We start from the raw sequence: 14,820 nt of genomic DNA on the forward strand, positions 1-14,820 counted from the left end.
CCGACGCAGCCGCGTCGGACGATTTCGCCTTCGGCACCGACCCCGAGGGCTTCGGGTCGGCCATCTTGGCGTGGCTCTTCGAGTCGGCCATTTTGGTTTTCTTGGAAGTTGACGCCTCCAGAACCTTCTTCACCAGCGCAACTTTCACTTTCGGTTTCGCATCCGAGGGTGCGTGACCAGTTGGCTTCACTTTCGTTTTCTTCAACGTAAGTGGCGTCTCATAAATGTCCGTGACCGGGCCCGGAGGCGGGGACGTAGGACTCATAGTTCGATCTTGGGTAAGGGCCGAAGGCGATCCCTCGACCTGGGCCGTATGAAGGGGAATAACCCCTGAGTCTGGTTGGGGATGCTCCTCCTCCGAGCTATCTCCCATAGTGGCAAATGCCTGATCGTCGTCCCCTACCTCGTCGGTGACTTCGTCAAAGTTCTCCTCACCCGCGTCGTAGGTCTCCCCCTCGGACGCGGGACTAGAGCCCGAACCTTGCCCGTCGTCTTCTACCTCGACAGATTCCTGGAATATGTCGTCTGGTGGGGGCGCCGCAGTCGATAACTTAGCCTGGAGCCTATGGGCCCGACGAATCTTCAAAGTCTTCTTGCACCGGAATTTCGAACACGCCATGCAGCTGTCCTCATGGTGATCCGGTGACAAGCATGTATTGCACACAGGGTGCACGTCGAGGTGTGAATATTTGGAGTTACACACCGGGCACTTCTTAAACGGAGTTCGCTCCATAGCAAAAAGTGTAGTGTAGGCCCGTCCGCGCCGAAAGCACGTGGAAGGGCAGCAAGAGATCGGAGCTGAGAGTCAGAAAAGAAACTTGTACGCAACTATACCGACGCCCAGCCTAGAGACCTTCTGGTCTCGATTAGAAGTTGAACAACTATCGGTTCCGACAGAGGGAACCGAAACACATCCGAACCCAATGGCGGAAAAAAACAATCTGGGGATGGAGGCGATGCCCATGCGCACTGTAGTCCAGGGGAGGAGCCACCTATCTCGTGATACTTCGAAGACTCTTCCAGGACAACAATGTGCAATCATCCGGACCCAACACTAGGTGGCGATCTATGCACAGATATGAATTCAGCAGCCCACATGCCTCGAACCTATTAATTTGAATAATGTCATTAGAGGACCCACCATTTTTAGGTCTCGCCTGAGACAGTGCATGAAAGTTCCAATACTAGGGCAAGAAGACAAGTTACTTACCTGTAACTTTGGTTTCCCAGTATTGGTAACTTTCATAGATTCCCATGCGCCCACCCACCTCCCCGGGGAAAGCTCAGCCTTCAGCAGATATGGTGACTGTTACACAATGGCTACGAAATTCTGAGGCTCTGAGGTTCCTTCAGGAGGGTTCTATGGGGTGAGGCTCTTCTGATTGGCTGATGCCTAAGTTTGGTCTCTTTTACAAAAAGAGGCGGATATGCTACAAAAGGGAAAGAGGCCTAGGTCTGCTTCTTTCTCTTTTGTAGCTACTGCAATGTTATTTTTGTTACCGAGACACCCATTCCGACGACGGGGAATGATCCAAAAGCATGGGAATCTATGAGAGTTCCAATATTGGGGCAAACGCCAATGCCTCCGAACCACAGCAGGTAAGACTCCGCAAGAACACACAAAACAGGCACCCAACATTGAATAGAGCTACTTAATCTCTGTATACGTTAAGTAGATATGGCATTTGTCGTTTGTAACATTTTTGGGGAAGGTGTACAAGCATTAAATATGAAACTATTGTGGCCTTAGTGGTGTTAAAGTTGCTGTCACATATGAATCATCTTGATGATGGACCTTATTGAGACATGAATTTTGATGTTTAGGGGTAAATCTGTTTAAATATACATTTGGTTTCAGATTAATTAATTTGTCCGAGAAGGGCTGTATGTCCGAAATGCTCAGGGCACTATAAAGTAAACAAAATTTGATTTGTATTGGGAAGGCAATGCAACTGGACATCCATGGTTGAGATTATTTGGAATATTTTTCTTTTGGAAAACTGCATCTGTTGATATGAAAGAAGAAACTTTATTTTGAAAATAAGAAAGTAAAATGTAAATAAACTCATGAATTTTGCATAAAATAATTGAACATTTGAAACGTTCCCTCAGGAAAATCTGTGCAATTGAGGATTATATTGTCAGTTGACATAACATACCTTGACGTATTCTTAGGCCCAGCAGAACATGCCCAATACCAAAAGTCACTTTCTAGCTTCATTAACAGCAGAGAAAAAGACAATCAGTCCAAATGAACAAGTTACTTACCTTCGGTAACGCTTTTTCTGGTAGATACAGTATCTGCCTGTTGATTCCTCACCTTGGGAATATCCCCCTGCGTCAGCAGCATTCGGAAATTCTTTTTGTAGCTTTGCGCCGACGTGGTCCGACGTCACAGAGGCACGGCATCATGCGCGACTCCGCTGACGTCACTGACACCATAATGGGCCCACGCCGGCGTGATGACATCAGTTCCGCCTTTTTTCCGTGCCTTCAAGGCACACGGACAGACCAATGACAGTATAGATATACATAGTATACACAACACAAATATCAAGGTAACACACACAGTGTGAAACAAATGCAAATAAACATTTGAAATAAACAATTCCTTGACAACAAAGTAAATACATTATAGATACTCCGGTATAAAAAAGAGTGGACAACTGGGAGGCGGGTGGGTCAGTGAGGAATCCACAGGCAGATACTGTATCTACCAGAAGAACAAGTTACTTACCTTCGGTAACGCTTTTTCTGGTAGATACTATATCTGCCTGTGGATTCCTCACCTTGTGAATATCCCCTGCGTCAGCAACATTCGGAAATTCTTTTGTAGCTTCGCGCCGACGTGGACCCGGACGTCATAGAGGCACGACATCGCTCGCGACTCCGCTGACGTCACAGACGCCTATAATAGGCCCACGCCGGCGTGATGACATCAGTTCCGCCCTTTTTTCCGTGCCTTCGAGGCACACGGAAGGACCAATGACAGTAGACATAAACACAGTATACGCAGTACCAATATCAAGATAACACACACAGTGTGAAGTAAATGCAATAAAACATTTGACAATAAAATAAATACAGAATAGAAACACTGGCATAGAAGAGTGGACAACGGGGAGGCGGGTGGGTCAGTGAGGAATCCACAGGCAGATATAGTATCTACCAGAAAAAGCGTTACCGAAGGTAAGTAACTTGTTCTTCTGATAGATACATCTGCCATGTGGATTCCTCACCTTGTGAATAGAGTCCCACAGCAGTCCCCACTCCCGGAGGAGGGTGTCCACTCTTCTAAACCAGGAAATACTGAAGGACAGAGCGCGCAAAGTGGCCGTCCCTCCTCACCTCAGAATCCAAGCAGTAATGCTTCGCGAAAGTGTGGAGTGAAGACCAAGTTGCCGGCCTACTAATATCCTCAACAGGAACACCTCTAGCCAATGCGGAGGTAGACGACTTAGCTCTTGTAGAATGAGCCCTTATACCCTCTGGAGGTTCCTTACCGGCCAAAGAGTAGCAGATCTTTATACAGAGGACAATCCATCTTGATAAAGTTCTTTTATGGACCGCTCTTCCTTTCTTGCAGCCAGCAAAGCCAAATAAGAGCTGGTCATCCAGCCGACAGTCTTTAGATCTGTCCAAGTAAAAGGACACCGCCCTCTTAGGGTCCAGACGGTGCAACCTCTCCTCCTCTTTGGAAGGGTGTGGGGGGAGGATAAAAAGGTAGGGAGGGTAACAGATTGACCAAGGTGGAAAGGAGTTACCACCTTAGGCAGAAAAGCAGCCATGGTCCTAAGAACCATTCGATCAGCATGAATGGACAGGAATGGGGGTTTGGAACTAAGAGCTTGAAGCTCACTAACCCTCCTTGCCGAGGTTATTGCAATGAGGAAAACTGTCTTAAGGGTCAAAAGCCTCATAGGACATTTGTAGAGAGGCTCAAAGGGAGCACCCATCAAAAAGGTCAAAACAAGATTTAAGTCCCACTGAGGCACAATGAAAGGAGAAGGAGGGAACCTATTTGTGAGGCCCTTCAAAAACCTAAGAACAACAGGAGACTTAAAAAGAGAAGGCTGGTCAGGCATGCAGAGAAATGCCGACAGCGCAGAAAGATAGCCCTTCACCGTGGCAACAGCAAGCCCCTGTTGCGCCAGAGAAAGAGCAAACTGTAGAACATCAGATAAATGGGCTCTCAAAGGATCTAATGACTTCTCACCACACCAAGTGACAAATTTAGACCACCTATATGAATAAATGGACTTAGTGGAGTCACGCCTGGCTGACAAGATGACATCTACCACGTCAGGCGGGAGAGAAAAAGAACTCAGGTTGCCCCGTTCAATCTCCAGGCATGAAGGTGTAAGGTCTGGAGGTGGGGGTGTAGAACCTGCCCCTCCATCTGGGAGAGGAGATCTGCCCTGAAAGGGAGACGGAGCGGCTGGTGAGAGGAGAGGTGGAGAAGGTCTCAGTACCACACCCTTCTTGGCCAATCCGGGCAATCAATATGACTTGGGCCCGACCTTGGCGAATCTTCCTCAGAACCCGAGGAATCAAAGGTATGGGAGGAAACGCGTAAAGGAGTCGTCCTTCCCAACTCAACTGAAACGCGTCCCCCAAGGCCCCTTGCATCGGATACTGGAGACTGCAGAATAACGGGCAGTGAGCATTCTCCAGAGTGGCGAACAGGTCCCGAGGAGTTCCCCACGTCTGGAAGACGTGATGAACTAACTCCGGGTGAAGCCTCCACTCGTGGTCGGCGGAGAACTACCGACAGACTGCCTGCTCGCACGTTCAGAACTCCGGCCAGATGATTTGCCATCAGACAAATCTGATGGTCCTGAACCCAGGACCAGAGACGCAGAGACTCTCTGCAGAGACACTGCGACCCTACTCCTCCCTACTTGTTGACATACCACATCGCGGTCGTGTTGTCGGTCAGGACTTGGACTGACTGACCGCGAAGGGAAGGGAGGAAGGCCTTGAGCGCCAGACGTATCGCCCACAACTCTAGAAGGTTGATGTGAAGCAACCTTTCCTCTGGAGACCAAAGACCCTTGACCTCCAGATCCCCCAGATGAGCACCCCACCCTAGAGTGGATGCATCCGTTATCACTGTGGCCACTGATGGAGGTAGATGAAAAGGCTTTCCTTGTGACAGGTTGCCTTCCACGCCCCACCAAGTCAGATCCGCTGCAGTCTCTCTGGAGATCCTCACTGACTCCCTGAGATCCCCATTGTGTTGATACTACTGCCTACGGAGGCACCACTGGAGTGCCCTCATGTGCCAGCGTGCATGATTGACCAACAGAATGCAAGAAGCCATCAGACCGAGCAAGCGAAGGACCTTCAGGACTGGAACGACCGCTCCATTGAAAAACAAAGGAATAATTTCCTGTATGTCGCGAATCCTTTGAGGAGGAGGGAATGCACGACACACAGTTGTATCTGGTACCGCACCTATGAACAGGTTGCGCTGGGAGGGCACCAGGTGAGATTTGGGTACATTTATCGAAAAACCCAACCTGTGCAACAACTGAGTTGTCTCCTGCAGATGATGCAGCACTATCTCTGGAGATTCTGCTTTGATCAGCCAATCGTCCAGATACGGGAATACAGGTATCCCCGACCTTCTGAGATGCGCAGCCACCACTGCCATCACCTTGGTGAAGACTCGAGGCGCAGTAGTAAGACCAAACGGAAGGACCGTAAACTGGTAGTGTTGCAAACCAACCGTGAAACTGAGATACTTTCTGTGCGACTTCATGATTGGGATGTGAAAATACACATCCTGCAGGTCAATCAACACCATCTAGTCTTCTTCCAGCAGCGCTTGAAGAACCTGTGCAAGGGTGAGCATCTTGAACTTCTCCTGCTTCAGGTAAAGGTTCAAGATCCTGAGATCTAGGATTGGACGGAGTCTGCCATCCTTCTTGGGATCAGAAAATACCGGAAGTAGCACCCCTGACCCCTCTCCTGCTCTGGTACCACCTCTATCGCATCCTTCTTGGGGATCAGAAAATACCGGAAGTAGCACCCCTGACACCTCTCCTGCTCTGGTACCACCTCTATCACACCCTTTCTGAACAGAGCCAGGACTTCTTCCTGCAGGAGCAGCAGATAGTTCTCCGAACAAAAACCCTGGCAAGGAGGGTAATTTGGGGGAAATTCCCAAAAGGGAAGAGCATACCCATTCTCCACGAGATTGAGCACCCAAAGATCTGAGCTAATCAATTCCCAATCTCGTAGAAAATGGGTAAGCCGGCCCCCAACTGGGCCCATATGATCTGGAATGGCGGATCTAGGGCTGCTTTGCTGCAGTGGCAGGGGGCTGGGAAGGGGAAGAGGAGGAGGAGGAGGAGGCTTGACGACCTCTAGGACGAGCTCGTTGTCTTCCCCTATAGGACTTATACAGCGTATTCTGCTGTTGTTGTGGCTGCTGCTGCAATGTTTTATAGGAACAAAAGGAAAATCTTCCAAATCCTCTGAAGCGCCTTCAAGTAGTACTTCTGGTTTGAAGTCTTAAAGATTTTGCTGTGGCCCTACTATCTTTGAAACGTTCCAAGGCAGCGTCAGCTTTCTTGCCAAACAATCCTGAGCCATCAAATGGCAAGTCCATCAAAGCAGACTGTACATCTGCAGAAAACTCCGATGTTTTCAGCCACGCAGCTCTTCTAGCAGCCCCTGAAGAGCCCATGACTCTCGCCACCGAATCCGCAGTGTCCAGCCCACTCTGTATAACTTGTCTCTCAGCAGCCTGAGTGTCCGCAATTACTTCCTGAAAATCCTTTCTGTCCACCTCAGGAATTTTTGGCACTAGCTGCTTTACGGAATCCATCAAGGCATGGATGTACCGTCCCATAAGACAAGTTGCGGTGGTAGATTTTAACGCCATACTGGCTGAAGAGAAGACCTTCTTGGCCGCCTGGTCTTGCTTTCATGATTCCTTTTCCCCAGGAACCTGCGGAAAGGCCCCTACAGACTTCTTCGAGCAGGCAGCCTGCACAACCAGCCTCTCAGGCAGAGGGTGTGTTCACAAAAAGTCCAGGTCACCAGCCGCAACCCTATACCTCCTGGCCACAGACCTTGAAACAGCTGGAGCTGTCAAAGGCTACTTCCAGTCCTCAGAGATGGGTTCAGCCAAAGCATCATTAAACACCAGCATTGGCTCAATAACTGAAGAAGGTGAGTGTAGGACCTCTGTCAGAAAATTAGACTTATACTCCGTAGTGAGCAGAGTGATATTCAATAAGCTTGCTGCCTTTTTAATAACATGATATGGCATCACATCTTTGGAAGGTACATCTGACACAGAAGCCAAATCCCACTGAGGGGACAATTCAAGCCCACTGGCCTCTCTCAAGTCATCAAAAGGATCATCAGAATCCTGTAACTCCCCTTCTTCAACATCAGCAAACTGATATCTTTCTTCCTCCAGAAGTCTCTGGGCTTCACGCCTTCACCTCTCCTTAGTAAAGGAAGCAGGCGGCTTCGGAACCGACTCCACCAGGGCCGGAGCCGACGTCGAACCCGAAGTCGGGCAAAGTAGAGGTCGAAAAGAATCCTGCCTCTAAGTCGTGCGCACCGGCGTCGATGGAATCGGCGTCGACTGGTGCGGCGTCGACTGCTTTGGCGTCGAAGGCTTCGCTGGCGTCGGAAAATGCCATTGCGATGTAAGAGCCGGCATAACAGGCATGAAGGGCTCAGGAGCATAACCCTGGGGAATGCCCAAGTTAAATGCCATAGGACCCGAGGGACCAACAGGTGCACCAGAGGGGTACATCGCCCTGGCGTAAACTCCGAACATTGCATTCAGGAACTGGGATGGATCCTGACCAGGAGCCGGGAAGGCTGGATAAGGTCCACCTGGTTGCACTCGAGGAGGCGGAGTCGTCACGACGTCGACCTCCTCGACCTGCGGCACCGGGGTCGACGAACCCGCTGGCACTTGCACCTCATCATCACCAACCTCCTCCACCTCACCTTCATCCTCCCGACCAGAAGGATTAGACTGATTCGGAGAAGGGTTTGCTTGCTGCTTCGGTGACCCTGGCGAATTCGGACGCGAAGCCTCCCCATCTGTGTCCTGAGCTTCCGACGCCGAAACCTCCACTTCCTTTCGAAGAAGCCTCACTTGCAACTTTGGTCGCGGACTGGAGTCCTTTCCTGAGTGATGGCTCATGACCCCTCTTCTTTGGCTTCTTCCTAGAAAACTTTGAAGCATGGGCAGATGACGACTCCGATCTCGACCTCGATCGAGACCTCGAACGTCGAGACCGAGATTTCGAAGACTTCTTTTCATTTTTGTTCTTGAGCTTCACGACGATGAGCTTCGTCTCTCTCTACCGAAGGGCCTTCGGAGTAATTTTCTTGCATGATTGGCAATCTTCGACGTCATGGTCGGAGCTTCGACACCAGACGCAGCATTCATGCGGGTCAGTTATGGACAGTCTTGTCACACTCCCCGCAAGCCTTAAAACCAGTCTTCTTTGAAGACATCTCGATAGAAGACGAAGATACAGTGAAAATAATCACGAAGTAACAAAGTTACTATAAAGCTACTGTAAGATCCCAGAAAACAGTTCGTATCGATGACTCGGAAAAAAGGAAACTGATATCATCACGCCGGCGTGGGCCTATTATGGTGTCGGTGACGTCAGCGGAGTCCCGCGCGATGCCGTGCCTCTGACGTCAGACCACGTCGACGCGAAGCTACAAAAAGAATTTCCGAATGCTGGTGATGCAGGGGGATATTCACAAGGTGAGGAATCCACTGGCAGATGTATCAATCAGAATTTTTTTTGTCTATCTGGGTATTGAAATCAGTACGGTTGGGGGCATCTGTCCGCTTCAGTATCAAGATAGAAGCATTCAAAGACTTGATCTGATATTGCTTGAGTGCTAAAAATGTCACATTGCAGCAGGTTCAGGTGCTGATTGACCAGCTGAACTTCACTCTACAAAGCATCCCAATGGGCTGCCTTTTCTCTAGTTCAATAGCACAGGCTGTCAAAGTTTTGAGAGAGAAGCACTTTTGGACTAGACTATCAAACAAGTCCTCCCCATCTGGCATAATTCTTTGATCACTTTAATGCTTACACAGCTTCTGTTTGGAATGTCGAAATTAGTCTATTCACTGATGTGGCAGAGAGGGTGGACTTGTAGAGTTACAAGTGGTGTGTACAGGCCTAGCCTGATGAGTAGTATGCGTGTGATCAAGAATGGGGCATTCACTGAATAGTTCTCCGTCATTGCTGCCCTGTATGTCTGGAGCAATCACTTCCATGATCAAGCAGCAGTGTTTAGGTCAGATAGCCAGTCTGTTGTTAAAACTGTTAAGTTTCAGAGCGGCAAGTGCACAATGGTGCTGCAGTCATTGAAATACTTTGCTTGTGTCTGATGAACAAGGCAAAATATGTCTGTGGTGGTATGAACAATGCTGCTGATGCATTGTCTTGTTTCAAGACTGAACATGCTCTGTCTTACAAGGACAGTGGAAGAGGCCACTCTTTTCTAGCTGTTCTCTGGAATCTTGGCGGACCATTTTACCGAACCTTATAGCAGCTAGCCTAGCCCCAAAAACCAAGGGAGCTTATGAGGGGGGCTTTAGTCACTTTGAGTGGGACATCTAAGTGGGGATGCTTTCCCTAGATTCTAATGTGGGTTTGCTTAGACACCTGGAGGAAGTCTTTAGTCTTCAGGCTTTGCCAGGAGGCATGTTACGGTTATCGCATTTTTCTTGATCAAGACAGGGTCAACATTTCTCAGATTCCTACTATGTTACTTAAAGACATTAAAAGGTTGGGACAGACTTAAGGTGCAATCAGGGAGATTCGATACAGCTCACGGATGTGGGTAAACTAATGAAGATTGAAGGTACATCACCACATGTCTGTACATCCCCCTTAGAAGTGGCTTTATTTTAACTATCATTTTGTAGGTGCTTTTATTGAGTGTTCAGGGTGGCAGAATTGGGCACCCGCATGGTGCTGTGGCTGGGCGAGTTCACCTGAGTATCTCTCCCCTTTTCCAAAACTGACAAGGTGGGGAGAGTAGCATGTGATCGTGGGGTATGCCATATGTCCCCAATTATGCTCATTGGCAGCACTATGATACTGTTAGGTTGCACCTGGTCTACAACAGTAGTGTGCCACTGTCTCTATCAATTTAAAATAAAGGGGCTGGTTTTGTGGGCAGACTGAATTGATGGCCTTACTTTCAGCCCTAATTCATTTAGGGCTGAAAGTAAGGCCACCAATTCCGTCTGCCCGCAAACCCAGCCCCTTTACTTTGTTAAATTGATAGAGACAGTGGCACACTACATTTGTAGACCAGGTGCAATATAATAGTCCTGATTTGGGGTTTTGTAGCTAGGTCTGGCAAAACTAACTGGAAGATGGAAATCTGTTACAAGCACCATCTTCGCCTAACTTGCTCTAAAGGGCACAGTAATACTCAGAGTGCAATGTCCTTTGTCTGTGTTTATGCTTTGTAAAATTAGTTTTCTATTCTCATCTTTGTACATTATGTTTCATGTCCTCATACAAAAGTTTTCCTTAAGTAGTAGTAGAAAGGTCACATACCAAGAAGGATCAAGAGACATGGTATAAGTAAAAGGGCTTAATTCAGCCAAGCGCCTTAGTTGTTGGAAGGAGAAACATCTGAGCACAGGATGTTTGAAGTCCGTACCACATGGGTGTTCGGGAGCACAGTTTTTTTCATGAAGGCTATGTCCATTTATCTCAGACAGGTATCAATTTGTTTGACTCCCTAGGTTGCAACTACAACATAGCACTTTGGTGTAACTACACGAAGGATGATAGTTTGGGGAACAAGTTCAAGCTGCAGCAAGAATGAGCATGCGGTTTGCCTCAAGACAGGTAAATGCCTTTTTGGTATCCTGCTTCAAATTCAGACAAATAGCCTGGGACCTGGTTTGTTTTACCCCAAGTGTGTGCTCTGGAGTACTAACAGTAACAGGGGGCTGATGGGGACAATTAAACAGCTAACTGTTCCTAGCCCTTTGTACACTCTCCATAGGTGCTGTTGGGAATGGGGAGATGGTGCTTGCTACAGGGGACTAAGATCAGCCCTGGTGCCCAGGCACATCTCCCTGGAGAATGTCAAGGACCTTCAAGGGCTGCCATTGGCATGGTTTGGATCAGTGTCTTGAGTTGACATTGTTCTCTGGTTTGGAAATGGAGAGTAGTTTCTTAAAAATCAGCCAGGGGCCCTAGGTGTAGATGGAGCCCTTGATATGAGCAGATACAGAGGAGACCGGTGGTGGTTAATCGTAAGTGCAGTTCTGACAGTGGAAGGGTTGAATTTAGGAATTTCTGCACAGCTTTTCTTCTTTCTCTCAAATTATCAAAGGATATAAATAAAGTAGATTCATTATTGTTATGCATAATGTGTTCTTGCCTAGTCAGGCTTGGTGAATTGTGAAAAAAATACAACAAGCATTTATTCTAATAATTTTGTTTTAAATAACAGGCTGCCATGGTCTTTGTTCGTTTACTGTGTGGTACCTTGTTCTTGGGGCCCCTACCTTGGCTGGGCAGGACCACTCCTACAGCAATGTTTGATTGGTCATTGGGTGTAACTACTGCTTCCCACACCACTGCCTCCCAATGGTGGGGAATGCTTCAATCATCAACAACCAAGAAATCTGTAGCACTAAAAAGTTAAAACTGCCTCTTTGCCAGCAGTCTCCACCTCTATGCAGGCTCATGATCTTTCAGTGTTACTAAAGACTATTTTACTTAAAATTATACCCTTATCTCCTACCAGCCCATCAATCAAGCCTGCTCCCATGTTGAACCCACCACAACCCCAAACTCTTAATTAAGCTAAACGCAGGAAATTTGGCTCCGAGCTCCATAGGGATATGAAATGGGTTTTAATGCATCTCACCTTGGCCCTCCGCAGATCTTTATCCCCACCGAGCTGCGCCTCAATCAGGTGATCACAGTGAATGGTGGAGGGCACAGCCACCCTTGGTAGACCACTGCTGATGAACTGGAGCATGGCCATCTGTGCTGTGGCGTCCTGCATTGCCACGCGATCCGGTCGCAGCCGCAGGTATGTGCGTCCTCGCTCTATGTCCTGCTTTACTGGGTCCTCCAGATGGCCATACACTATCTTCTCCGACAAGGTCAGTGGACGATCCAGCCTGGAAGATACAATTGTAAGGATTTAATCAAGCTATTCTATCAATACAGGACTTGCCATTTCAGTTCTTCAAATATTGATTTCACACTGAACCAGCATTTTTTACCACAAGTTGTAAAACTGACTTTTTGCCTAGAAGGCATTGAGAACTGAAATGGATAGAGGAAAATAGAAAAAGATTAACATGCACTTAGTGTCACTTTAGCCTGTACTCGCACCACAGTGAGTCAGCTATGTACTTAACCCAACTGCACACATTAAACCTATGGCATGCGGGTCAGTGTGTCCACTTTCCACAAACAATAATAAATTGGCCTTGCCCAATTAAGAGGGTGGTTTTACTGAAATTACCGTGCAGAATTCCTGTAGCCCCGGTGATCTATTTAATAGGAAAATGTCCAACAAGGATACTCTGAGAACTGTTGAGATTCCAAGAAACTCTAGAAAAATATATCTGAGACACTATATGAGGTTCAGCCAATATTTGCAGACTGGTACTCTACCAGTTCTAGAACTATTATTTACACTAGCACTCCTACAATTCCAGATATATTTCAGGTGTCTGTGTGGTTTTAGAGACCCTGTACAAGAGATTATTCATCGCTGGTATAAATTTCACACGCTGGTATTCTGATGATTTTAGGGACACTATACACAAATATTCTTCAAACTGCACAGAGATGCCATATGTGTGTATTACCGAGATTCCATGACCTGCTATATATCACAACGCTTGAGGATCCACAGATTCCTAAATCAAGTGTTGCTGAGGTTCCTAAGAATATGTAAGGGAGTATTTCTTTAGAGCCTCCAAACAATGGCACAGATTCAAATTTTCAAATATTCCTTAGGTTCAAGTTCTAGAGGCTGCAGAAGTGTAGCTGTAGGCTATTTCATGATGTTCCAGAAAAGGTAAAAAAGAAAAGGTTACTTACCCATACATGCAAACATTTTGAAACTGGTAAGGAGACTATTGGGGAAATAAAATTGGGGGAATTGGTTTTCCCCATTCACTTACACTGAAAGATTGTAGGCAGAATAAAGCTAAAATAAACCCTTTTTTTGTTTTTAAATTGTGAGACTCCTGCGCGAATCTGGTCTCTGATGGCATGTATTTTTTCGTCCTGGTTATGCATCATAGGAAGCTTCATTGAAGTCAAACACTAGAATAATTCTTCATTGGCTCCGTGGAGTCTGAATGGCACAAGCGCATGTGTATGAGTATATATACACAAATATACTTCTATTATATATATATATATATATACACACACACATATATACACACTTAAAATGTATACGGTGTTAATGTCCGCCTGTCTTCATGAGTAACCACACCTTGTGAGGATCTATCAGTCTCAATTTCTACAAGAGCGTATGATAAATCTGAATATCAACTTCAAGCATTCAAAACAACATTGAACGTGCAGGAATCTGAAAATGTAGTTCGAGAAAAACAAATGCAGCCTGATAAGATAGGCTTTCACTGTAGAGTGGCAAAATGGGTCCTGGGTATCTAAATGTCTAGCGTTTCCTCTACCCATAGTGCACCCTACAGGCAACTACTTCAGAAAGCCAGTTCTTTTTTTTAGAGTAAGATGGGCAATGCAGGTTTATAATGATTTTCTTAGCATTAACCTACCTTACCCAGCCTGCAAGGGACATGGATGGTTTACTATAAATGACCTGTTCTGCAACATAGGAGCTTCATTGTCGGTCAAACACTAGAACAGGACAATTGTAAAACAATCTTCAGCTAGCAGCTGTTGGGCAGCAGTGAGAAAATAGTTTAAATAGGTAACAAATTAAGGTATATATGAGATGAGAGGAAAATATTCCTTTTACTATCATATCTGTTTTGTTTTAATAATCTAACCACCTCAAACCATAGGTTGGCGAGAAGCTACAGATAGCTAAGTAATGTAGTTTAATTCTACCGCCCGCTCAAATAAACTTCCCACCAAAGATCCTCCATCCCCATTCACTCGCGTTCCCAGTTGTATGAGCAGTAGCAAGTGCTAGATGTGCCTTTACCTGGCATAGGCTAATGTCTAAATGCTGAGCATAGTAACTTGATAGAATTTACATAATCTTCATCTGTGGTGTCATGCTGAGGAGGATTGGAACTTTATTGTAATGGTGAAGAAGAACAGTGTTCCGGGATAAACTGAATAAAGCATGGTCTTCGTAATTCTGGGTATTCTTTAGACATTATATTGATGCATGGTGTCCAATCACTGTTGTATGTCCCATGTAAGTTCTGCATTTTATGTGATATTTCTATGGCAAGAGCGCGACATGGCTTATTATCCAGTCTTCAGAGAATGGTGGTATTTTCGTGTTCCATTTAATTAGTATGACGTTGAATGGCGAATAAATAAGAAAAATAAAGGTATGTTGTATTTTTCCTTGCCTAATAATATCAGTCTATTAGAGTAGCGTAGGCACACCGTGACATGAATTCCTCATCCCAACAGGTGTGTCTCCCCTATAGCAATTCAATCGGAAACAATCACGAATTAGAGAAGAAAGATTCCTAAGGTCACGACATCCGTGGAACCACTTGAACGATTTTCAGCTCCCACCCCCTGAAATATTCTGGTAGGTTCTTACTAAGATTATAAATCTGGAGTCTCATTTTGAAAGGACATG

The 14,820-nt window shown here is 46.5% G+C and overlaps 1 protein-coding gene across 1 annotated transcript in view; it reads right to left on the reverse strand.

The window, feature by feature from the left end:
- Positions 1-14,820, reverse strand: part of ACO2 (aconitase 2) — a 340,183-nt gene that overhangs the window by 292,529 nt on the left and 32,834 nt on the right. Inside the window, exon 3 of the mRNA XM_086963512.1 lies at positions 11,911-12,169. Within this exon, the coding sequence (XP_086819638.1) occupies positions 11,911-12,169 (259 nt within the window). The remainder of the gene's footprint in view (positions 1-11,910; positions 12,170-14,820) is intronic.

This window comes from Lissotriton vulgaris, chromosome 1_1, assembly GCF_964263255.1.
Source record: "Lissotriton vulgaris chromosome 1_1, aLisVul1.2, whole genome shotgun sequence".
Lineage (NCBI taxonomy): Eukaryota > Metazoa > Chordata > Amphibia > Caudata > Salamandridae > Lissotriton > Lissotriton vulgaris.